At 40.6% G+C, this 22716-nt stretch overlaps 1 protein-coding gene across 1 annotated transcript in view; it reads left to right on the forward strand.

Annotated features, from left to right (window-relative positions):
* Positions 1-22716, forward strand: part of GSAP (gamma-secretase activating protein) — a 44897-nt gene that overhangs the window by 14748 nt on the left and 7433 nt on the right. Inside the window, exons 13-25 of the mRNA XM_036400925.2 lie at positions 4103-4180; positions 6290-6367; positions 6827-6919; positions 8206-8423; positions 8721-8790; positions 9426-9508; positions 10125-10178; positions 13940-14065; positions 14491-14546; positions 14955-14986; positions 16542-16603; positions 18144-18239; positions 22637-22707. Of these exons, the coding sequence (XP_036256818.1) occupies positions 4103-4180; positions 6290-6367; positions 6827-6919; positions 8206-8423; positions 8721-8790; positions 9426-9508; positions 10125-10178; positions 13940-14065; positions 14491-14546; positions 14955-14986; positions 16542-16603; positions 18144-18239; positions 22637-22707 (1117 nt within the window). The remainder of the gene's footprint in view (positions 1-4102; positions 4181-6289; positions 6368-6826; positions 6920-8205; positions 8424-8720; positions 8791-9425; positions 9509-10124; positions 10179-13939; positions 14066-14490; positions 14547-14954; positions 14987-16541; positions 16604-18143; positions 18240-22636; positions 22708-22716) is intronic.

Genomic DNA, 22716 nt, shown 5'->3' on the forward strand with positions numbered 1-22716 from the left:
AAGAACTGGTACCAGTGAAATATCTCAGTGTAAGAACACCTTAGCATTTTCTTGGCAGTTTCAGAACCCAGCAGGTACCAAAGCATGGCTGTGTGTTACATTAAAGCAATCTAATGTTAAAGCTGACCACAATTATGTTAGAAAGTAAATTCAAGGAAGGTTTTGTCTGGGTTTCTGATCTAGTATATATTTGTGTTACAGAGGGGACATATGTACACAGAGCGTGTGCAATGCAGGCTTTAAGAGCTTTGGATTGCTGATAGTGTGTGGTGTTTAGAAGGTCCAAGTATGTGATACTAAACATGGCATGTGCTACTCAGGGATTTGGTATACATATGATTCCTTAAACTTAAACCTAAAATGTTTCTGAAACCTTTAGGAGTTTGGAGTGTTCCTCCATCCTAATGTATGCCATGAGCTTTTTGGGATTAAAAACTGGTCTCAAGAGGTATCTGTTCATCACAGTCATTTTCTGTGTTAGACCATCCAGGCAGGCAGAGATGGTGTCTGTTTGACCTGTGACTGGTCAGCAGAGTTGTACAGGGAAGTGTTGCAGGAGAGGCTGTACTTGTCCCTCCCCAAAGCCTGCTGTGCACACAGTGAACTGCTGAGCTGTCTGCCACTTGCACTGAAAGGACCATTAGTGCAAATCAAGTGAAGTACAGCTTCCTTACATGGACTTTTTTTCTTACCAAGGCAAACTGCATGCTTCTAAAGATCAGAGGGAAGCAATTAGAAGTAAGAGAAAGCCAAGATCTATCTTTCAAATGTAGATTAGGGTTTTTCTCTGTTAGCAAGACAATTTGTTATATAAACAGCTAGTACAATAATAGAAAATATTATTTATTTATATATATGTTTCCTTTTAAAACCTATACTCCTCTGGGGCTGAAGTACCTCCTTGAGTTTAGGATGAAATTCAGTCATCCTCCAACAAGACTCTTGTTTAGTTACTGTGAAGTAAAATGGTTTTTTTCTGTCTGGTGACACAGTATTTAAAGTCTGTGTGGAACCTTTCTAAAGCAAAAGCAAAAGTGCTTTTCATTGCACTTATTGCAAAACAGATAATTTGACAATTGCACTTAAATGAGATTACTGTATGTGGCTTGGCCTTGAATATTGCTTAAAACTGAGGATTACCTTGCATAACCCATTTCTGGTAGCTAACAGTTTGGACCAAGCTATTTTGGTGCTAAAACCATATCTAGTTGTTGAAGACCACTATGGGTAATCACACTAAAGGTTCCCTTTTGTGCCTCAGGGGTGATTTGCAAAAGTGGACTGCAAGTTCTTTGTGGAGCAGACTGTGCCTGCTGTGGGCCTGCTAGCACAGCTCTGATATTAATGCCAGTATCCCTGCTTGTACCATTCAGACATCCCTGGCAAAGTGTAATTGGCAAAACTTCAAACTGGAATATTCCATACAATTTCCCATTTAATAAAACTCTTATTGGCTCCTGCCAGTCTGAACTCTGAATGAAATCACTTCTCCTTTCTCAAACTTCTGCAGCAGAAAAAAGTAGCTCTGTTCCTTACACTCAGCACAGACAAAATCTCTCCAGATAAAAACCCCCACGTAATTCTTGAATAGCTGAGATCAAGCAGTTCCAGTCTCAGAATTAACTTGGCATGCCCAGAATTCAGTGGTTATTAGATAAACACTGTACTGTTATGTTTTCTCTTAGTACTTTAGAAATATTTTTCAATTAAATTTGCTCAATATTAAAAAAATGCAGTAGTAAGAGGTCATAGACACTGGATTCCCATCAGCTAACTATCCCCTGAAATTTAGGCATCTGGACTATGTTTCAAGAAATAGGCATCTCCAGAGGATGACTCAATCCCTATTTCTTTGTTTGCTGAACAGGAGTCTAAATGAGAGATGTTTGGATGGCTGAGGTTAAATGAGGCAAGTCCCTCCTAAGTCAGTACAACAAGACAAAAATGCCCTGGTGCAATGTTGTATTTGAGTTGTGACATTTGGATGCTTTGTTGAGATGCTGTTACAGCCTCATGTCTTGAGTTTTTGCTTGAACAGAAATGAGGAATTTAGTTAAAGTTTTGTAGAGAAAATTTAATTTCTGTATATCATAGGTGACTCTTACACTCTTACAGTCTCAATGGGCTGACTTTGTCAAGTGCCAGAGTTGTAACTGCTCTTTCCTGAATAGGAGTAGAATTTTATTTTTAAATTCTTCCTTTTTTTTTTTTTTAACCTTTGTGGTCAAGATCTTTTTTCCCTTTTATTTCTGGAAAGATAAGTATCCATCCAAGTATATCCTCACATGAGTCTTCTCACCTTGCAGCATTCAGCTACAGCTTTTACTGTTTGCAAATGATTTTGAAATGGGTAGTATGGTAGACCTGGCTCTGCATACAGTTGCAATTGGCTAATAAGCTTTCCCTGCAGCAGCACAACCCAGCTCTAATTTGCAGAGAGCTCTGCTAAGGGTAGGAAAGGAGTCTGTGATGTATTCTTAGTGTCTGGCTGCTCTGCTGGGATTGCCAGGACTGTGGCAGATATAACTTTGCTCGGACACCTGTTGGTCTGAGGCTGCCATGTTTCTGTCTGCATTAACAAAGCACCATTTGTTATTTCCGGTTGTTTGTAGCTCAGTTTGTTGACACATGGAGCAATATTGTTGAGTTGAAAGATGCACATCCTATTTATAGTCTGCCAGAGCTGCAGTTTCTGTGGTCAGCTTGCACATTGCCCACTGACACTTCAGTCTGAGCACACTCACTTGCCTGTTGTGCAATTTACAGAGCAGTGTATGCAGAAGACTCCAGCATACAAGAAGGAAATTTGCAGTTCTGGAAGGGAGCTGTTTGATAATAAAACAGCAATCCAGTGGGTTGCTGGAACTTCTCCAGTCTTCCTCATGAGTCCTGATGCTGCTACTTTAAAAATTATGCATGTTCTGATAGAAGCCAAGGGCTCTGGCAAAATGCCCTGTCTGTTGTCTGGATGACTCAAATATCCAAGCAAAACTGTATCAAACCATGTTCAGTCAGCTAAGAATAAGCAGAAAGAAAAATTGCACCTTAAGAAAGCAGTTACCTTCACCAGAAGGCAGAAACAAGAACTGTCTCAGCCATATCTGTATCACAGCTATGGTACAGCCTTGTGGTGTGAAATACCAAGGCATTTAATCAAATAAAGTAACTGGGTACCTGTGCTTTTTTTGTACTTGTGCTTTTTCCATACTGTGCCATTTTCTGCATAACTTGTATACGCAGCCTTTTATTTTTTACAGAACAGTACCTGTATTAGTATTACTTTCTTTTCTTCTTTTAAATGATAAATTTCCAATAAAGGTAAAAGGTGAATGGTTGTATTTGTGGATGACCTATCCCAGCTGTATTGGGATAATGTGGTTTGGAAGCTCTTTTTAACATGAATGCCAAGGCATCAGAGTAAGGGGATTAAAGTTTTTATGAGAGATGAAAGCAGGGTTACCATCCAGTGGGTCATAACAGGAGCAATCTGATCTAGAATTATTCTGAGAGTGGGAAACCTTCCTGTATGCAGTACCCTGGCTGAAATAAACTTGCCTCAAGGACTGACTTCTCTCCTAAAAAAGGTAATAGCAGTTCTTTGGGCTGGAAAGGGGAGAAGTGGCTATCACTTCTAGTGTGAGAAAGCTTTGGTAGTGTATTCATGCTGCTGCCAATATGAGATTACTTGAAAAGAAAAGAAATGGTGTTTTATTATATTGTTGAGCATATCTGACAGCTCCTGAACACAAAATATCTGTATTGAGGCAGTCTGTGGAGAGAAAGGGTTGATCAGTGTTCTGGCTGCAAGCATGATTTCTCCTGGAAAGGGCTAAAATGTACTTCCTGTAAAAGAAGGAGCTGGCCATGACAGGACCCAGCTTTCCATTGTGCCAGATTGCCTCCTCTGTTCTTTCTTGGTTTTATTTCATTAGGTAGATGATGAATTGAGTCCATAATAGATATTCCTGTAATCTTTACCTTTTTTTGAGAATTATTTTTAGTTCCTAATTTGAAACAGTCTTGATTTGGTTTTGTGCGGTATAAAGATGTCTGGATATTCAGCTGGACAAGTTAATTTTCTTTCCCTATTTTGTCTTTCTAGGAGGCTTGTGTGTGTGTTGTAGTCTAGTCTCTGATATTCCTCATGAGATCATATACTCCATATATTTTCTACATAAAGGTAAGACTAACTTGTTAACTTACTGTGCTTTATTTTGGAGAATGACAGTGTGCTGAAAGAGTCAGAGAATGCCTTTCAAAACAAAAACCCACCAAAGTCTGCAGACAATAAGCTACTGTGGCTGGTGTTTCAAGACAACAGCTGCCTTTAGCTTTGGCTTTCCTGCTGTAGGCTTCCTGCCTGATGCTGAGTGAGTAGCTTCAAACCAGTGGCCTTGTAAATGGTTATTAATTTGGTCCCTTATTTCTAGCCAGACTTTCCGGCATGCTGAGCCCAGACATCAATGAAATCTGTGGGAGCTTGCAGGTGTGTTGTACTTATGCCATAAGGCATTTGTATGGGAAATAGAGCCAACAGCTCTTAGCTTGAATGTCTGTTTAGAATTCCAGTTCAATGTGTCATTTTCACAGCAAGAGGTGCAACACCCACTGACTCTAAGAATAGTTGCTGTGTAAGTGGTGCTCAAGCTCTTAAAGTTAAGACCTTTGTTTTAAAATAATAAAGGACATTGTTTTATTCCAATCAGAATAAAAGTTCTCGTTATCAAGATTTTCTTACTTGATACATGAACAGAGAGGCAAATTATTTCTCAACTGAGAAGCTGCAGAAGCTGCATACTATGGAGTAACTGTGTTCAAGTGCACACTGTGTCTCTGTTCTACCTTAACTGTTTGCTTTCTTGTGTCAGGATGCTTCTCATAGGTCATAGCTGCACATACAAGTTGCTTTGCTTGCTGCTGGAATACTGTGGGATTGAGTGAACTACCTTTTTGTGTTCTTGAGGCATTAACAAATTGGGAAAAGTCCTTTTTGGGTGTGACACACTGCACTGCACTGCTGTGAGGGCCTGATTTCCCCAGACACACCTGACATGTAGCCAAAGAGTTGTTGGATTGCTTGGAGCCAACCATGGCCTGATCTGTACTAGGAAGAAACTGGGGATAAATATGGTGACACTGACTAGCTAAGTCTGAAATGACCTCTGTGGAATGGAGTTGTTTGGTGCAGAGCTGTTTGTGGGTTCATGTAAGATTCATCAGTTGTACAAGAGAATTTTAGTAATGGTCCTGCAGTGACCCACAGAATCAGTGGTATATTGGGTCCATTACTCACATTTTGCAGTCCATAAACCATATTTTGAAGACATTTAAGAAGTTCAGTTTATTCTGCAGCCTCTGTAATCTTGGCTGGAAGCTTCCCACCCCTGTTAAAACAGTCACTGCAGCATAAACAGAGAAGTCACGATGTTGCAGTTGAATTCTGCAGTGCTGGTTTTAGCTTGCATGTGCTCATGCTGGCAAGTGACAAAGTGGTGATGGGGAGTGTACTGATGCATTGCAAGCTAACTTCAGTCAGTATTTTGTATGAAAAACTGTATCTTTTGACACCTCTGCCTCTGTAGTGTTGCTGTTGGTGATTTTTTTCTTGGTGATTCTGTAAACTGTGGATCTTACATTGAATTTCCATGCATTATTAAGTAGCATCCTGATCATGACACCATTAGTTACTAGAATCTTCAGCTTTTCTCAGAGCAAATTTGAGGGCATTGTGTCATTCTTACTGGGTGCCAGAAGTGTGGTAGAAGTCTAGATTAAAACAACAGCTGTGCTGATGCAAAGCCCATGCAAACACAGCAGGTCTGAAATTGGCCTTTGTATAAACTGAGCTGAACTAAATTAGAGCAATAGGGTATGCAGATAAACAAAGTGGAAATTCTTTAAAGCAATTGAAAGATCACCAAAATGTGAAACACAGCTATATAAAGGATTTGTGTTTGGGTTTTTCTGGGAGAAAGGTATTTATTATCCCAGAGCACAAGCTTGCTCTGGGATGGAGTGCTTCTCTAAACACAAATGTAGGCTGGGCAGTGCATGGCTAGTTTTCACACACTAAAGAACTGCATTGTGTAGGTGCCAGTCTACTAAGTGTGCAGGAACTCTGTTCAGGATGGATTAAATCTGTCTGTGCAGACAACCCCATAAAGCAGTCTAAAAGATCCCTGTTTGCATCTGTGGGAACTGCAGAAGTTTCTAGCTATAAAGTCGTAGGTGGATTGTAACAAATGGTGTTTATTGTTTGAGATTTTTAAAGTTTTTTTTTTCCCCTCAGGTTACAACAAAACTTTTACAGTTTCTCTAGAAAGAACAGAATCTCATCAATTGAAGGAAGTGGCTTTTATGAATCTTGGTAGGTTACTTGTGTTACTTTCCTGTGTGACTGCCATTCTCTGTGTAGTGTGGAGACAAATGGCTAACTCTTCTCTGGGAGGAAGGATTTTTTTTCTCTTGGCTTTAGGGAGCAGTGTTATTTTGCTGCTTTTCTTCTGCTTGCCTTTTGTATTTGGCATTTGATATTGCAATACCTCACTATTAGTAAGCAGCTTCCTCTGAAATTGCCTCAAAATCCGTGCTGGACACCAGCTGCTGAGTTCTTGAGTATCTCAAGTTTCTTGAATCCTACCCTGGAAACCCAAATGTACTGCTAGTGTTTCCTGTGTTAATACAACAGCAGCTTTTAATTAACTCCTTTTGTATTTCCTAGATATAATCAATTCCTCACAGAGAAGTGAGCCAATCATGTGAAAGAGCCTCTTAAAGCAAATAAGTGATCAAGTGCTAAATTGACCACTGTTGTTTCTTTAAATAGACTATTATGTGGCTGCTTATTTGCCTGGCCAGTTCCTGCACCTTCTGAACATTCAACATCCTGACATGCTGTGCTATAGTTTGTTTCTGACAGGTATAGTAAAACTGCTTTAAGTAATTTAACTGTTGTTGTGGAAACTTGTTCATATCTCTTTACATGAAAGTTGTGTTTCTCAATGTTTCCTTATTGCATAGTGTTCTGACAAAGGAAGGATACTCAAAAAATGACATTTTTGCTACTTTCCATTTTAGAAAGAGAAGCTGAACTGGCATTTCATACTTTATGTATTTCATACTTCTTGCTTGTTATGAAATGGAAGAAGACCTTTCACTGAATTTGAAATTCTCTGCCTTGGTTTCGCAGTTTCCCTTCCCCTAGCTTTGCCCATGTTCTTGGTCCTCCACTGTTTTCAAATTTCACATGAGATGTAAATTTGATTTTACATTTCCTTCCTCCAATTGAGTTGCTCTAAATGTGTGTGTTTGGAGGGTGTGGGGAAAGGAAATCTGTGTTTCCTTCACCTGATCAGGCTGATGCAATTTAATTTAGAGTCTCATCTGAGATCCGTGTTACTTCATTTCCAATGCATTTCCAACAAACACGTCTTTGTGGGAAGTGGTTTATTTTTGGAAGTGGGGTGCCTTTGTTTGAAAACAGAAATCTGTTGTTCTGATTGGGTGAAGGGGACATAAATTGTGGAAACTGGTGCAGGGGCAGCATCATAGGAAGCTAATACCTGTTTTGTATGTGTAATGAAATACTGTCCTGCTAAAAATGAGTGGAAAGCATCACTGCTGGATGGTGGGCCTGATTTCTCTGATGCAAGGGCTCTGAAATACAGTACCTGTATGGTACCATGGTGGCGAACACCGGTACATAAATAAAATGATTTTGGTCTGAGGCTTCAGTGAATAATTGTAGAGCAGAACCTGCCTGTTCTGGCCATTTGGATTGATGGCAAGAGATGCACCAATAGAAGTTTGTATCATGCTTCTGCATGTGAGCAGTTCTGACCTGCACAAGCTGTAGCAATAGGTGCTAATTCTAGTGTTCAACTTGTGCTATTGTCGTTGTGCTCTGCTCTGTTCCATCAAAGGTACTCTGATTTGCCTTGGAGCAGCACTGTGAGCCTGAGATCTCTACACCTTCTCTGTGTCAGCAATAGGGAAGGAGAGAATTGAGTATGGACTGTACTCCTTATCTGCTTTCTTTATGGAGCCAGCACCATTCCTACTCCTCTTCAGTATACTACCAGGGCAGGTAGTGCAAGAGGGAGACTCTTTCTTACTGCTGGGGGCCTAGGAATCTTAGGAGAAATACTGGTAGCTGGCAAATTTTATGTTCTTACTCCTTTTTGTTCTCAAACCAATGTTCTTCAGGTGAGGATGCAAGAATTGACACGCTACAAAACTGTTCCATCCGGTGCCCATGGGTGTCAGCAGTCCTGGATTGCAGTGCAGGAAGCCTGTACCATGTGAGCATCAGTGACAGTGCCTTGCTGCAGCTCCTACAGAAGAGCAAACGAGACTGTGAGAGACTGGCAGCTCTGCATTGTGCCCTGCTCTACTTCCAACACACAGAAGACTTGGAAATGCAGGTGGGAAAAGAACTTCCTCTAAATTTTTTTCCAGTGACTGGTGTCTTATACAAGGCAGGAGCAGGGCATGAATGGCATCAGCCAAAGAGAGGTCCTGATTCACCTGGCAGTGCCAAGAGGCTCATCAGCTGGGCTGCCCTAAACCCCTGTTATCAGTCCAGGCTGTCCTGAAAGCATCTGTGTCACTATCACTACTCCATGCAAAGTGTCAGCTACCAGAACCAAATTTTCTATACTCTCTTACAACACTTGATTAACCAGAGAGATGTGACAAGCTCCCTGTTCTCATTCTGACAGATTATTCGGTGGATTTCTGAGAACCTGTCAACATGTCACTCTTTTGACCCCATTCAAGAATTTATCATTGGTAGGTATTTCTTTTCTTGCATTCTGAGTTTTCCTGCATACTCCAGTTGACACTAAGGAGAGGCCATGGCAGTACAAACTGACTCTTATTTCTGAACTTTTTGGTTATGATTTGCATTAACTAACCTGCATTTTGTGCATTAAGAGACAGTATCAGTAGTTTAGAAGTGCATAGACATCTCAAACTCAGATTGGCAGTAAAGCTTTTCAAATGCATTCTTCTGTCTAATGGAACAAATGGATTTATCATTATTTTAGGTCTCTGGAGATTGTCTCCTCAGCTCCATTCTCCTCTAGCTCTAGCCCAAACCATTTTTTTCAGAAGGATTTGGCTTATCATGATACTCTCTTGTAATAGGTAGTTTCTCAGTCTAGCCAGTGCAGAGTCTTTGTACAAAGGACCCCTGCAGTGCTGAGCTGTAGCCAAGCAGCTGACCCAGCCCTGCAGCCATCTGGACTTCTCTTCCTCCTTTTGTGCACAGAATGGGACCAGTTCCACAATGGAGGAAGCTGTTTCAGAGACAGCAGCAGGATTTGTCCCTAAAGAAGTGTCAGATAAGGAACAGTGAAGGCTACTCTTGTTAACTGATAGTTCATACAATCTTGCCCTTATAAATCTTTTCACATTACATTCAGCCTCCCTGTACTGCAGAATGTGTCCAGAAACTCAGAACCTGGATAAACTCCTGCCCTACACATCACTGCATGACTGGATTGGGGTGAGATAACAGCTGGTACTTTAATTAATAGGTAGAGGGTCTGGTTTTTTATCCCTCAGTACAGCCTATAGCTTGTGTGTCTTACCTTTTCATAGATATGCTACAAATTGATACCTTTATGCCTGTGCTTTATGCCTGTTTTAGTTTGCCAAGTCTTACCCTTTTTGGTGTTTTCCATAAGGCAAATTTTTTGTCAACAAATAAAAGCATTTGCAAAACAAAGAACAGTTATTTTAATTGAATGGACAGTTAAATATCTCAGTTTTCATAATGAAGTATTAATTTAGTCCTTATCACATGAGGTTTATAATGAATACAGAATAAATTTAACCAGCAAAATCATGCATTTATTTCCAGGACAAACAGAATCAGTGGAGTTAAGATTTACAAGTAAGCTTGAAGAAGTAAAATAACTTCAAGCCAGATTTTACAGTTAGAGCAAATAGTGTCTTAATTTCTCTGCTGTGACACTGTTCTAATATATTGTTTTTCTTAAAAATAAGGGCACAGTTTTGGCTAGCTAGCTAGTTTCCTGGAGGAAATGGGTGATGGAGATTAGCTGCCCCATGTTCTATGCTAAATTGTAAGACTATAAATAATTTTTCTGTATTTATAGTCTGTCCCTGGAGTAATATGTGCCACAGACATCATTTCTCTACCTGTGTTAGAGGTAAGTTCCAGTATAAAACCACATTTGTACTTGCAGATTAGTAGCTGCTTTTTTTGTGGGTTGGAGGTGTGCTAAATATTAATGCAGCAGTATCCCCACAGACCTATCCAAAAATAGATGTGAACAGAAAATTGCCCTGTTGGAAAGGATTTATGGATTTACTAAAATATCAGTTAATCAGACTCAAAGATGGTGGGGTTTTTTTCCCTTTCTGAAGACACCTTTATTCAGCAGGGAGGATTATCCCCAAATTAATTCTTGTTAATCATATTGATACTGCTTCACTTTATGATTTTGGTAGCTGAAGGCAGAGGTGGCATAACAGACAAGTAGGATTTTTCCACATGTCTACATATGCCCACTTGGATGGCAATTGCATTGTGCTCCCATTGGTGTGGATGGCTTATGACCCTCTCATTTTGTTTTGTCCAGAGCATCGTGTGATTGCACTGATGTCAGGGCTTTGGCTACTCAATCTAGACAAATAAAGTCTATTTTCCCAGCCTGGAAAGGGCAGTGGGCTGGATGGGGAGAGCAGGGTAGGTTGTTTGGGTAGGAAATTGTCCTTTCCGTTGAAAACAGCGTGAATGATTCTTCCTGTCTTCCCATTCCACTCCCTCAGCTCCAGTTTAGAGAAATTCTTGAAATTTTCCTAAGCACTCCCCTACAAAATCTGAAAGAGAATTTTAATAAGCAGTTTGTTGTGGAGAGCTAAGGGGAAGAGTGAGGAGTTTAGACACACCAGCAACACATAGGATGAGACTCTGGATACATGACAATGTTGTTCCTTGTAGCTCTTTAAAGATGTGCTTATAATTAGTCATAAAACATCACTGTTCACAAAACCTTTTAAAATCAGTGAAATTGCCACTGCTCTCTCACTCTGCAGCAGTGCATCACAGCTGTGCTGCACACATTCATAGGGTTGCTGTCAGGGAATAGGGCTTTGCATGGCTTTGCTTGGAAAGGCTGCCCTGAGAACTGGGACACCTGGGGAAATCAGATCTTGAGAAAATTTGTGTGCAGATAATCCCTGTAATTCACTGAGGTCAAAGTTAGCAGGACTTTAATTTGTCTGAGATTGAACCTCAAGCCCCTGGGGGCACATGCCTTTAGCAGCTATACTTCCTGATTGTGGAACTCATTTCCTATTTCTGTCTGAAACCTAAACAGATTGAAAAGGTCAGAGTTGAGCTAAAGACAAATATTTCCTGCTACTTTTGATGGCAAATTGCTGTGACTCTTGCATGAGGACAAAGATGCTAATGCACAGGGTAAAGTTTAATGCTCTGGCTGTTTTGTAGCACAGCAGTGTCACAAACCCACCACAGCTCGAGTTTAAGTGGTCAGTTGGTGTTTCAGTTGGTGCATGTTGTTGGCATCAGGAGTCAGACCCTGGTGACAGACCTGGTTCTACAAGTAGTATTTTTGTTGCAGAGATTTTATGGCATTTCAGAAAAAAAAAATGCCTAATTGTTACTCTGAGAACTCTTTGGAGTTCTCAAGTCCATGAGTTGTTGAGAGCTTTTGGGAGGGCTATGTCCATATTCACATGAAAAGAATTGTTCTGTTTGGGTATCAGGAGTTTTTATGACTAAATTCTTGTTCATTAAGATATACTTAGAAAGGGGGAACAGTTAGTCCAGTTGTCCAAAAGCTCTACATAAGGATTGCAATTAATAAGTCTAATTTTCCCCCCCTTTTTAAGCACAAACTAAACTTGCAGGGTAGAAATAAGTTCAATTGGAAAGGGAGAAGGCAGGGGGAAGAAGGGAGATAAAGAAAATAGGAGGAGGTCCAGGGGAAGAGTGAAAATATATAGTGCAAGAAATTGTCAGAGCAGCAGGAAAGAGTTTCTCCCTTGTGCTGTGCTGAGCCCCTGGGGTGCAGAATGATGCTTTACAACACCCCCTGAATGCCATCCCTGCTGGGGAGACACTGCACTGCAGTCCAGAGAGACATGGCCTCTTGAAGGCAGTTGTCACCCCACATCTTTTCCAAGGGTGTAGCAGAGAGCTCTCTATCTTCAGTTAAAAACCCACTACCTTTGAAAGGCTTCATGGGAGCTTTTTGAGTATTGCAAACTGATGAGGCCTTGCTTTGACTTCTGGTAATACAATGTCTTTTAAGTGTCATGCTTAGGTGTTATTTCTTGACTCTCTAGAAGTGTCTCCCAAGTAAGCACCTAAGATGAAGAAGCCTTCTCTTTTTAGTCCTTACCCTGGTGATCCTCAAGAAATAATAGATTTAATTGAAAAATTCCTTTACTTCAAACTTTTGACTTTTTACTGAGGTCTAATACAGTGCATTTTTTTGGGATTAAAAGCAGACAACACTCAAGCCTACCACTTCCTGTTAGAGATTTCTTATATGAAAGAAAATTGCTGTCTTGCTTCCCCCTGCCACATATCCAAGTCCAGTGTGGCCTGAACACAGAATTGCAGTGGTGGTGCTGTTGCATGGATTGGTCACTAGATGATACCCTTATGCTGTATTTAACATTTCTCTGATTTCCTACGGGTAACATTTAGGCAACATTCTGCAGCAGTAGGTTGTAGATCTCATGACTTAGGTCCAACAGAGTGAACATATGGTGCCATATGTGACCCTAGTTTGCAGTTGCTAAGTATAACTAATATGAAGCAAAACCCAAGATTTATTGTCTCTGCTGCAGCTACAATAATAAAATGACAATAGGCACTGGCAGCAAGAGGAAAGTGGCTGGCAGGATTGAATCTTTGAAATTTATTTTCCTTGACAAATTATAGTTTATAGTAGGAAGTGGTTTCTTCCTTTTGAGGTTTTCTTTTAAGGTTATTGTTATTGCAGGATAGTTGAGAGGAGAAGCAAAATCCAGTATGTTAGTACAAGTGGAGGAATACTGTGAATTCAAAGCTCTCTTTATTCAAATGTTGTTACTGTAGTGTCTGTGTTGGGAGATAATGTTTATTAAGAGGGGCAAGAAAAGCTTGTACCATCTCTTGTTTTTTAAAACTGTCAAAAAGAACTGCCTTAATCTCATCTCTTCCTCAGCAATGCCCCCCATTGCATCTTGCCTCCCTTATAAACAGCAGCTTCAAATTTTTATACCCAGTCCGAGAACTAGCTTAGGAAACCTGTGTAGTTTTGTTTAGATTTTCATCCTCCTCTCTGTTCACAGCTGAGTTTAGGTTACTTTTAGCACTAGAGTAAAATGCTTTAGAACTGCTATGGAAATTTTTGGATTTTGTTTCTTTTCTGGGATGAAGCACTGTTACTTGAGGATGGTAAATGCATGTTTGCAATCTAAGTCTTAATGCAGCTTGAAACTAGTGGCATCCTGCAGCTGTTGTGGCCATGGTGTTATTCCTCTATTTAGAACTGCTAGAAACCTCAAATGGGATTTATTTGACCAAATGTAAACATTTACATCTAAGTTAGTAGCCTAAGGCCCTTTTTTACAGCCAGAGGAAGTCTAGACAATATGGCCAGTGTAGTCTGGGGTGCAGCTCTTCCCATCTCAAACATGTAAATAGGTCAGATGAATTGTGACCCAGAAATACTTGTTCCTTCCCAGGCACCAAATCTTGACCTCAAGTCAAGTGAGTGCTACCACTGCCATTCCATCAAAAGAAATTAGTTTTGATGCTTTGTTTTAACTTTTTTCACTTAGATTGTTTTTATACTAATCACATGTCTTTGCAGTCACTTAGTGGGAGGGTGATGAGGTATTTCTCTAAGAGGGCAGCCTATATTCAAGCTTCCTCTGCAACACTTTGCAGTTCCAAAACTCCAAAGGCTTCTGGGAGAAACTCAACTCAAACTTGGAGAGTGTGAAGTATGCAGAGCCACACTTGCACTACCACAGTAAGGTGCTCAGGAGGGAATGGCGCAACCTTTCAGAAGAGGTGAGTGAGAGCCACTGGAGCTGAGGCACTGGAACTCCCCAGAGCTGCCTCTGAAATGGGGGTTTTAACGTCAAGCATGAACAAGTTGCTTTTTTATTTTGAAGATAAGTAAATGGGAATCTGATTATCAGGAGTGCAAAGACTTGCAGTCATTTCACCTAAGGTGATTGCCTGTAAGTTTTTTTCTCTTAAAATAATGCATGAAATTAAAGAAAAGCAGATCTTACTCTGTATTGTTGTGAGGTTTACATGTGTGTGAGTGTGTGAGAGCATGGGCACTTGGAAGATGGTGTGAGGCTCCACTATGTTTTATCTCCATTCAAAGAGAAAACCTAATTAATTTCTGATCTTCATTCCGTCAGGGAGTATTTCATTTGGTCTTCTGTTTTGTTAATTTTGGGAATTTTGTTTGTTTTACAAACCAGAGAGAGGAGAGAAGAACCTCAGCATATTTGAGGAATATTTTTGAAAATGCCAAAAAGTACGTACTGGTTTATATTAAATTTACCCCTTCTCCTTTTGCACAAATATGTTGGAGGAATCAATGTGCCATTTAATTCGTTGTTTAGGTATCTGATTAGATATCTTTAAAGAAGATTATCCTGATGAAAATCAGTTATTGAAATCCTTGTAATCTCTACAGCATGATCTGAAATACAGGCCTCTAGAGCTAGGGAATTTATGGTAGATGTGAAGTCATGCTCGTGCAACCTAGACAGAATTTTTTTAATGCTATCTAGTATTTTTACTACATTTAGTCACATGTACTGTTCTCAGATGTCTTTAGCTGTCTTTGAAAGATCAAAGGCTCATTTGAGTTTTTAGTGGTGTTATGAAAGCCTTTAGAGTATTGCATATGAAACACACTGATTTTGGTTTCAAACCCCAGGGTGCTTTCTCATCTGGACACTTGGGACTCTGGTAAGTGAAACCTTTCTTGATGTAAAACTTAGGTTTATTAGAATATTTCCATCCAGCTGTTGTTTGCTAAAAATCAGTTGCTATGTGTGTTTTCAGCACAGAAGAGTTTGAGATTTAAGATGAGAAGAAAACATTCATGTACTGACTAGGAAATGCTTGAAAATAAAGTCCCTAGTTCATGTTAGATCTAACAACATAAGCAGTAAAATGTGGTCTGCTAAAGGACATCTTCAGGATTTTTCTTGTGGAGCAGAGTATCAATGACACAGTGTTACTGTTGAGTCTTCTCCGCTTCTTCAGACTGTTACTGAGTCTTCTCCACTTGTAGCTGCCTTTGCAGTATCAGAACTGGTGCAGGAGATTAGGTCTGGTTAAAAAACATGTAGAGAGACCAGGTGTAATGAATTTCTTTGGGCCAGAAACACTTGAGATTTTTAGATGCTCAGTTCCTCTGTCACAAATAAGTAAAACTGAATTTAGTGGTGTATTATGTTCACACATCAGTGCCTTCTATGTACCCTGCCATGTGTGCTGTGACATGATGCTCATGTGAGTGCTGCTTGGTCCTTTTATTACCAAGAATTCTCAGTGTACACATTCCCAGCCTCTGACAGCAGTCATCTGTGTCACTGCTACTTATTGCAATGGGCTCTGACTCTGAGAGACTTTGTATCAACTTTGTGAACCTCAGTTTTGTGTTTTCAAAGGTGCTTATTGATAAAGAGGTCAGATGTTTAACTGTGACTAGATAATTTCTAAATAGCTTCCATCCAGTAACAAACATCTATGTAGTGTTTCCCTGTAGATTTGTCCTTGAGTCCTTTAAAATCAAGCAGCACAGGTCTTTGTGCTGCTAAGTGGTGATGTAAATATATTTGAAGGTGAGCAAAAATAGGTGAAAATTTTGGAAGAGTTCAGCACTTGGTTCCATAAAATCTTGAGCTGGTTTTATCTGTGTCATGAAATAGAAGATTGGTTTTCTTCCTTTGTTTTAGTAGACAGGAAGCACTGATTAGGAAATATAGGTTATTTATTTCAGCAGACACTGTGATCTCCTTCCATTTAGTTAGAGAAGTTGTATTCTTTTCATAGTGGTCTACAAATCTGAGTACCAGAAGCAGCCAGAGTATGGGAGAGAATCAGTGGGAGGAGATTCCCTGAACTATTTACTTTCTGTTTAGCCATTTTCTTGGAAAACCCACGCAGCTGCTAGAGTTTGTTTGTTTGTAAATGACAAGATCTAAGTAGCACATCAGTGCTGGTGTTACCAGAACATTCTCTCTGCCTCTTTGCTCTCAGGAGTCACCACTCTGTGATAACTCTTACTTAAATATCAAAGAGAAGAAGAAGTGGATGGCAGATAAAGGGTTATTTTCCATTTTTCTATCCTCCTATCCAGTCCATGGTTCTTCAGTGTCTTAGGTCTGCAGCAGAGTAGGTCACACCACAGCTTCTGTTTGCTCGTCTGCTCCTAAGTCCTTTTGCAGCTGGCTGAGTGCTTGTGATATTTCCCTAGTGCCATGTCCTTGACTGACTGTTGCTCTGTTTGTTCCAGAGGCGAGGCTGGTACCTCTCTTTGAAGAGGAGGATTATCAGCAGCAGTTGCTCATGGGACTGGTATGTTGTGCTTCTGTCAGTGTGCACTAGAGGACGCACAGGCTCCACAGATGTGTCAGGAGTGACCTTCCAAGTCCCAGTGCTGAGTGGAAGCTCACTCAGGGCAGCTATGGGGCAAACATGGCATTTCCTAAGTTTTAGAGTTCATCTAAAATATCATGATAATATCATCATAATGATATTATCTTAGCAGGTTATTGTAAGGCATAGGGGAAAAACAGCAATAGAAAGTTGATTTGTCAAAATGCTTTTTCCCAATATAACTTTGGCTGGAAACTGGGAGATCATTTAATCTGTCAGCTATTTTTTGACTTCTTTATGCCTTTAAAACATATATAAGTGAATTCCTCCCCCTCCATTCTCTCAATGTGATGAGCAGAGATCTTCTTGCTCCTCAATTTAACAGCCTTTTTACTGTTTCTTTTCCTTCTATGTCACTTCTGAGACTCCTCTGGCCATTCTGAGGTCCTTTCTTCTTTTCCATTGTTTTTGCCAGTGATCTCCCTAAAGCATCTACCATCTATATGCTTCTGGGCAATAAATCCTGTCTCAAATCCCTACCTGATCTCTGTCTAAATTCATGTCTTGGCTTATCCCTTGTTCTTCTACTTTTAAAATCAACTGACTCTTCAGCATGCACTGGAAGGTCTCAGCAGTGAAGAGCAGATCAACACTGTCCTGTCTGTCCACATCTGAGGCAAGTTTTCCTTCTTTGCAGTGGTCTCCCTGTTTCCAAGTTTTGCCTCTCATTCTCTGCAGCTTCTCTACATTCCTTCCCCTCTGTTTATTCAGACAGATCCAAAAAGCAGGTCAGTTTGTCTGTGCCTTCCTCATACCTGTATTGCTGTATTGACACAGTGGGATTAGTCTGTATACAAGTTCCTTGAGACAGGGATTTTTATTTGCTCCAGTTTCACTCTGAGCTTCTTAGTAACTCTCAGAAAAGAGCCAGCATGGACTTGAGCTGCAATCTGAAGCTACATGAGGTCAGCAAATGTTTCAGAAAGGAGAGAGTAGGGAGTGGCATGGGCTGTATGTTAACAAACACTCAACTGTAATGACTTCACAATTAATGTTTAACCTGAAATTGCTGTTAATCACTCTGGTTCTCAGGTTCTTGGCAACTACCACAAATTGTACTTGTGCTAGCTTTGTCTGTCATAAAATCTCTCAGGTTTATTTGTTTGTAATAAGTACTTCTTAGAATTCAGTGTTATATTTAAATCCTTCTTTCATCCTGTTCCCTTGGCTTTGCACAGAGAGGCGTGAGAACTGTAAGCTTTTTCTTTTCAGTATCATGGAAAGTTCAACTTAGTATTCATTTTGCTGAATTTGCACCAAGTAACCATTTTGAATATTCACATCTGCTGATGCATTTAGCAAGATTGTACAGCAGCTTGGGATCTCACTCTGACTGGAGTTTTGTAATGGGGAAATGTTTTGTTGCACCAGTGCCTATTGATCAGGCCCTGCACCTGCTGCAGCTTTTGTGTTTCTTTGAAGATGCCCAACAACAACAAATTGTTGGCTTTTTTTCTAGATGGTTGCTCAGCTGAAGGATCACCTTATGAGACATCTACAATATGTTGGAAAAAAGAAGATCGACCAAATCGTTTTGGATTATGTTGCAAACCTGGTTAGTTTGATTTCATAGTCACTATTGTGAGCAAGTGTGTATTTGTTGGATTGTAGGTCCTTGGGTGTATACCAGTTGTATATAGCATATATTTGGTGGGAAGATTTTTTTAAAAGATATTTAAATATATTTTTCAGCCTAATATTGTATAAATGGATAAAGAAAATTAATAATATTTAAATATTATTTTAAAAGTATTACCAGTCACTCAGAATACAGAAGAAAGAGTTCCATTTACAGCTTGTCTACTCCCAGAAATAAAATGAGAACTCATCCTGAAAGTTTAAAGCTGTTAGATCAATTTGGTTTCCTGTAGAACACATTTCTGCAAGTCTTGAATAATGAAAGTGCCACCAGGGGAAATAAAAAATGAACAAAAAAAGCTGTCACTACAATCTGACATGTGGGTAAATCACCACCACTCCTACACTGTGCCTTCAGTAGTGTGTGTGTGACAGGAGACAGTTTTGCATGAAGAATCTTTGTAAACTACTGTGAAAATTTGCTTTCCAAGTTCTTATTTTTCTGTCTTTCATCCTCTTAAGAGACCTTTTAAAAACAAAAAGCCACAAAAACCATAACTTGTGCACAGAAGTTACCTACTTGGTTTTGTCTGTCTCAAGATCGTGTCCTTTAAGTGCAGAACGCAGGGTTCTCAAAAGCTTGCATGGCTACTGTAAATCCTGTTCTTTGTGCCAGTGTTCAGTAGAAACTCCCCATAGTGCTGTGTTCTAGGGATGAAAACCTTGGGAAACTTCCTTGAGGCTCCAGATGCCTGCATGTCCTCCAAAGTCCTGTGTGAGTCAGCTACTCTGTCAATGTCACAGCGTACTCTGAACCCCTGCAGCCCCACTGCCCTTCCTGACTTTTCAGGCCTCACTTTGACAACTTCACAAGTTGTTTCACTGGTAATTGGCAGACTTTTATGTATCTGTGTAGGAAAGAAACTGAAACTAGTGGTTGATTAAAACAGGAACAGTACAACATGAACCAAAGCTCTGTACCTGAAAATGGTGCTGAAAAAAGCCCAAGTGGAACATTTATTCTCCTTTTATTCAATTTCTAATAACAATTTGTTCACTTTTAGTAAAAACTAAGATAAAAAATGTGAAAACATCTATTCAACCTTGATCTGCAAGGCTAAATTATTGTAGACTAAATCTTGCAAAATAAATCTCAGCCCTCCCCACAAGCAAACTCTCAGGACTAATTCTCTCAATTGACAGGCTTATTCTTAGAAAAGCTACTATAAATGAAGATAACGTGCCTCTAAAAGTTGCTTCTGCTTTCTGCTGGTGCATCTTAGGCACTGTTTGGAAATCTTTAAAAATGATTTCATTTTTAACCTTACATTTCCCCTCATCCTAATTAGAAACTCTTACATCTCTCAAACCTTTCCATATCCTAAATGTTTCAGAGTTCTTCAGGGGAATGAACTGGTTTGAGTCTTCCTGCAGTTCTTCTGTAGCATCAGCAGTGAGTAGCAGAGCTATTGAAACTAATGAAACAGGAAGAGACTTGAAGTTTGTCTGTTTGCTTTCATAAGATATTTTGCATTACATTCAGGAGCCCAGGAGTGGCTGAGATTAGGCTCCATGGTGTGTAGTCACTGTGTAAATCAATTGCAGAAGAAGTCAGAGAATCCAAAACTTGGGAGCACTGAGAGTTTCTTGTAAAACAACAGGCAAAGGCTGGTTGCTGTCAGAGAACTGTGTGTTCTTGTATACAGAGAAGTAAAGTGGGGAAGTGTAGATAACACACCTCAGTGGGAATTCCTTGTTTGCTGAGCAGCTCTGCAGAGCTGGGTTGTGCCTGGTCCCAGTCCATGTGCCACCTTTCCTGCAGTGGCTGTCCATAGGCTCTCTCTCCTCTGCAATCACTTTACCTTAGCTTTGCTCCATATCTGTTTTTCTCACTCTTTTCATTTCAGTGAGGCAGGAAAGGAGAGAAATATCTTACAGAAGCAGTGTGACATTTGCTGCCCTGACAGCAAGCGGAAGGGGAGGCAGGGTGAGCAGGCAGCCTGTGGCACAGGAAACAGGCAGACCTGAATAAACTGCTGAAATTTCTCTGCAAGTCCTTGCAGTAGCTGCACATTTCCCCTGATGTCTGTAAGCTCAGCTGCAGAGGAACAGAAGACAGACAGACACCATTTGGATTTGAGTTTCCTTGGGAGGAGGAAGACTGTGTCATACTACTGCACAGGAGGGGATCTGAAAGACAGCAAGACCTTGTCTCACTTCCTTTTCTCCTTTGCTCCTGGTTCTTTTCTTTGACTTTTCTTGGGCTTTGAAGTCTTTCTTGTTGAAACAGCCAAGGGAGCTGAGCACTTGTGGTTCCCAATTACTTTAGGGGAGCTTCAGTTTCCTTGGCACTGTTGCCTGGAACTGTAGATGTTTCAAGACAAGGTGACAGCACTGTCAGCCAAGGCCCTCCTGCATGTGCTGTCTTGCTGATGGTCATGTGTTCTCTTGTTAGTTTAGAGCACTCCAAGGGAAATGGCTTCGTGGATGTGCCCCAAAAAACTTCTTATTGTGTGTCTGTTATTCAGGGAAAAATGGCCTCCCCTGCTGTGAGTGTAGCTCTTAACTTGGCTGCCCCAGACACCCACTGCTAACCTTGGACAGGAAGCAGCCTGTGCTCCTTCCATCAGACAGATAATGCTGCCTTCCTCTCATGCACATTATTTTGTGTGTATTGTTCTGAAAAAAAGATTGAGATGTGGATTATCTTTCTGTATGTATTTCCTACAATGCCAAGGGTAGATGTTAATCTCCAAAGAGAGTTGTGCTGTTAGTGTGGGTGTCACATCACAAACATTCACGTGTTTAAGATGCAAGTATGTTGTGATAGCTTGGATGATTGTAACTTAAGAAGTTGTTAAGCTTTCTGTGCCCTGTGAAAGCTGTACAGTTTGCTGTGTTGTTAAGCAAAAAATGCTTATTCTGGAGTAGCATACTCTTGAAAACCATCCGTGTTGCACAAATAATTATTGGTGATTTTGGAGCTTGTAAGAGCCTTCACTTCAACTGATCCTTCAGATCCAGCTGCAGCTCCTGGTGCAGAGGCCTTAGCTGCACTCTCTGTGCTGGCCAGAGATGAAATTCATTCCAGCAGCAGGTGTGGCTCTTGTGACCCTTCTGTGGAAACTGGAAATCACTCATTTCCTAGAAAACTTGCTATACTCCAGAAAGATCAAATTGGATCTTTCCATTGCATTTAGAAAGTGTGGAGATGGCAAGTATTAGGTAGTTATTTTGCATCAGACAGCTGTGCAAGCCTGGCTCAAGTTGTGGTGGATGGGAAAGGTGCTACCTTGTAGAGCTTTCTGGCCAAGGCACAGAGGAACACTCAGGAACATTACTGAAGATGAATATTCCAATTCTGGCCTTTGCATGCAGATCTCTCCTGTGTGCCCTGTTTCTCTCTTGCTCAGAGCCTGTGATGAGTCAGACAATGGAGAGGGCAAGGCCTATGAGGAGAAAAGAGAGTAGGGAAAATGCATTCCTGGATTCTGCCCATCTGGAGGGAGGAAAAGTGTTCCTAACTTCTTGTGACATCTCTTTGCAGAACAGGGCTCAGACTAGTTTCCTGAGTTTCCTGGGATTGATTGATTGCTGTGCTTTGAGGGCCAGAGATAAAAGGCACAGAGGAAGTGTCTCAGTTGTGTTACTGAGATGTGGAACTGGGTACACATGACAACCAGGAGGAAGTTGTTTCAGCTCTTCCGTGTGTGGTTTCTCTGAGCTGCAGAAGCTGAGAAGGCCCAAGTGAGAACAGGGCTTGTGGCTTTGGTATATGCTGACTGTGTGGTGGATGTCAATGTGAGAGCACAAAGAACAACAACATGGGCCAAGGGATTGTTTCACTTCACTGGGGACAAAAAGGAAACTAAATAGATGAGGAGAGGCATTTGTTTGTCTCATTTTCCCTCCTTTCCAGGACTAGATCTGTCATTGCTCCTGCATACTTTTCCTGGCAAACTGAACATTCCACTGTCTTCAACGTTATCTGCTTTTGCTGAGCCCTTGAGAGTGTTCCTTGCCAAATGCTCACCCACTTGGACATGCTGTTTTTGCTTTCATGGCAAACAGATCTTTGAGAATTTGCTGCAAGAGCCTGAGATCAGTTATCTCCAAGAAGCACAGTGTGTTGCTGTATGTCTTGCATGATGCTTTGATAAGCTAGAAGCACTTTAAACAGCTGGAATAGGGCAATTCTGTTACAATTCTAATTTTAATAACTCTACATTTTAAGGCCCTAGAGAAAAAAATGAAGACTTAGTAGGAGTCCCATGAGAAGCTTTTAACATAAACTGGTGTGTGGAATGAATGAAGGCCAAAAGGCTGCTGTATACAGGCTCCTGGAAACATCCAGTCTTCTCTTTTTTGTTTTAGCTGAATCTGGTGCATCGAATAATGAAAGAAGTTTGGAGGAGATACCAGCTTCATTCCTGTATCTTCTGCTTGTGAGCAAG

The sequence above is a fragment of the Molothrus ater genome, chromosome 5, assembly GCF_012460135.2.
Source record: "Molothrus ater isolate BHLD 08-10-18 breed brown headed cowbird chromosome 5, BPBGC_Mater_1.1, whole genome shotgun sequence".
NCBI classification, from domain to species: Eukaryota; Metazoa; Chordata; class Aves; order Passeriformes; family Icteridae; genus Molothrus; species Molothrus ater.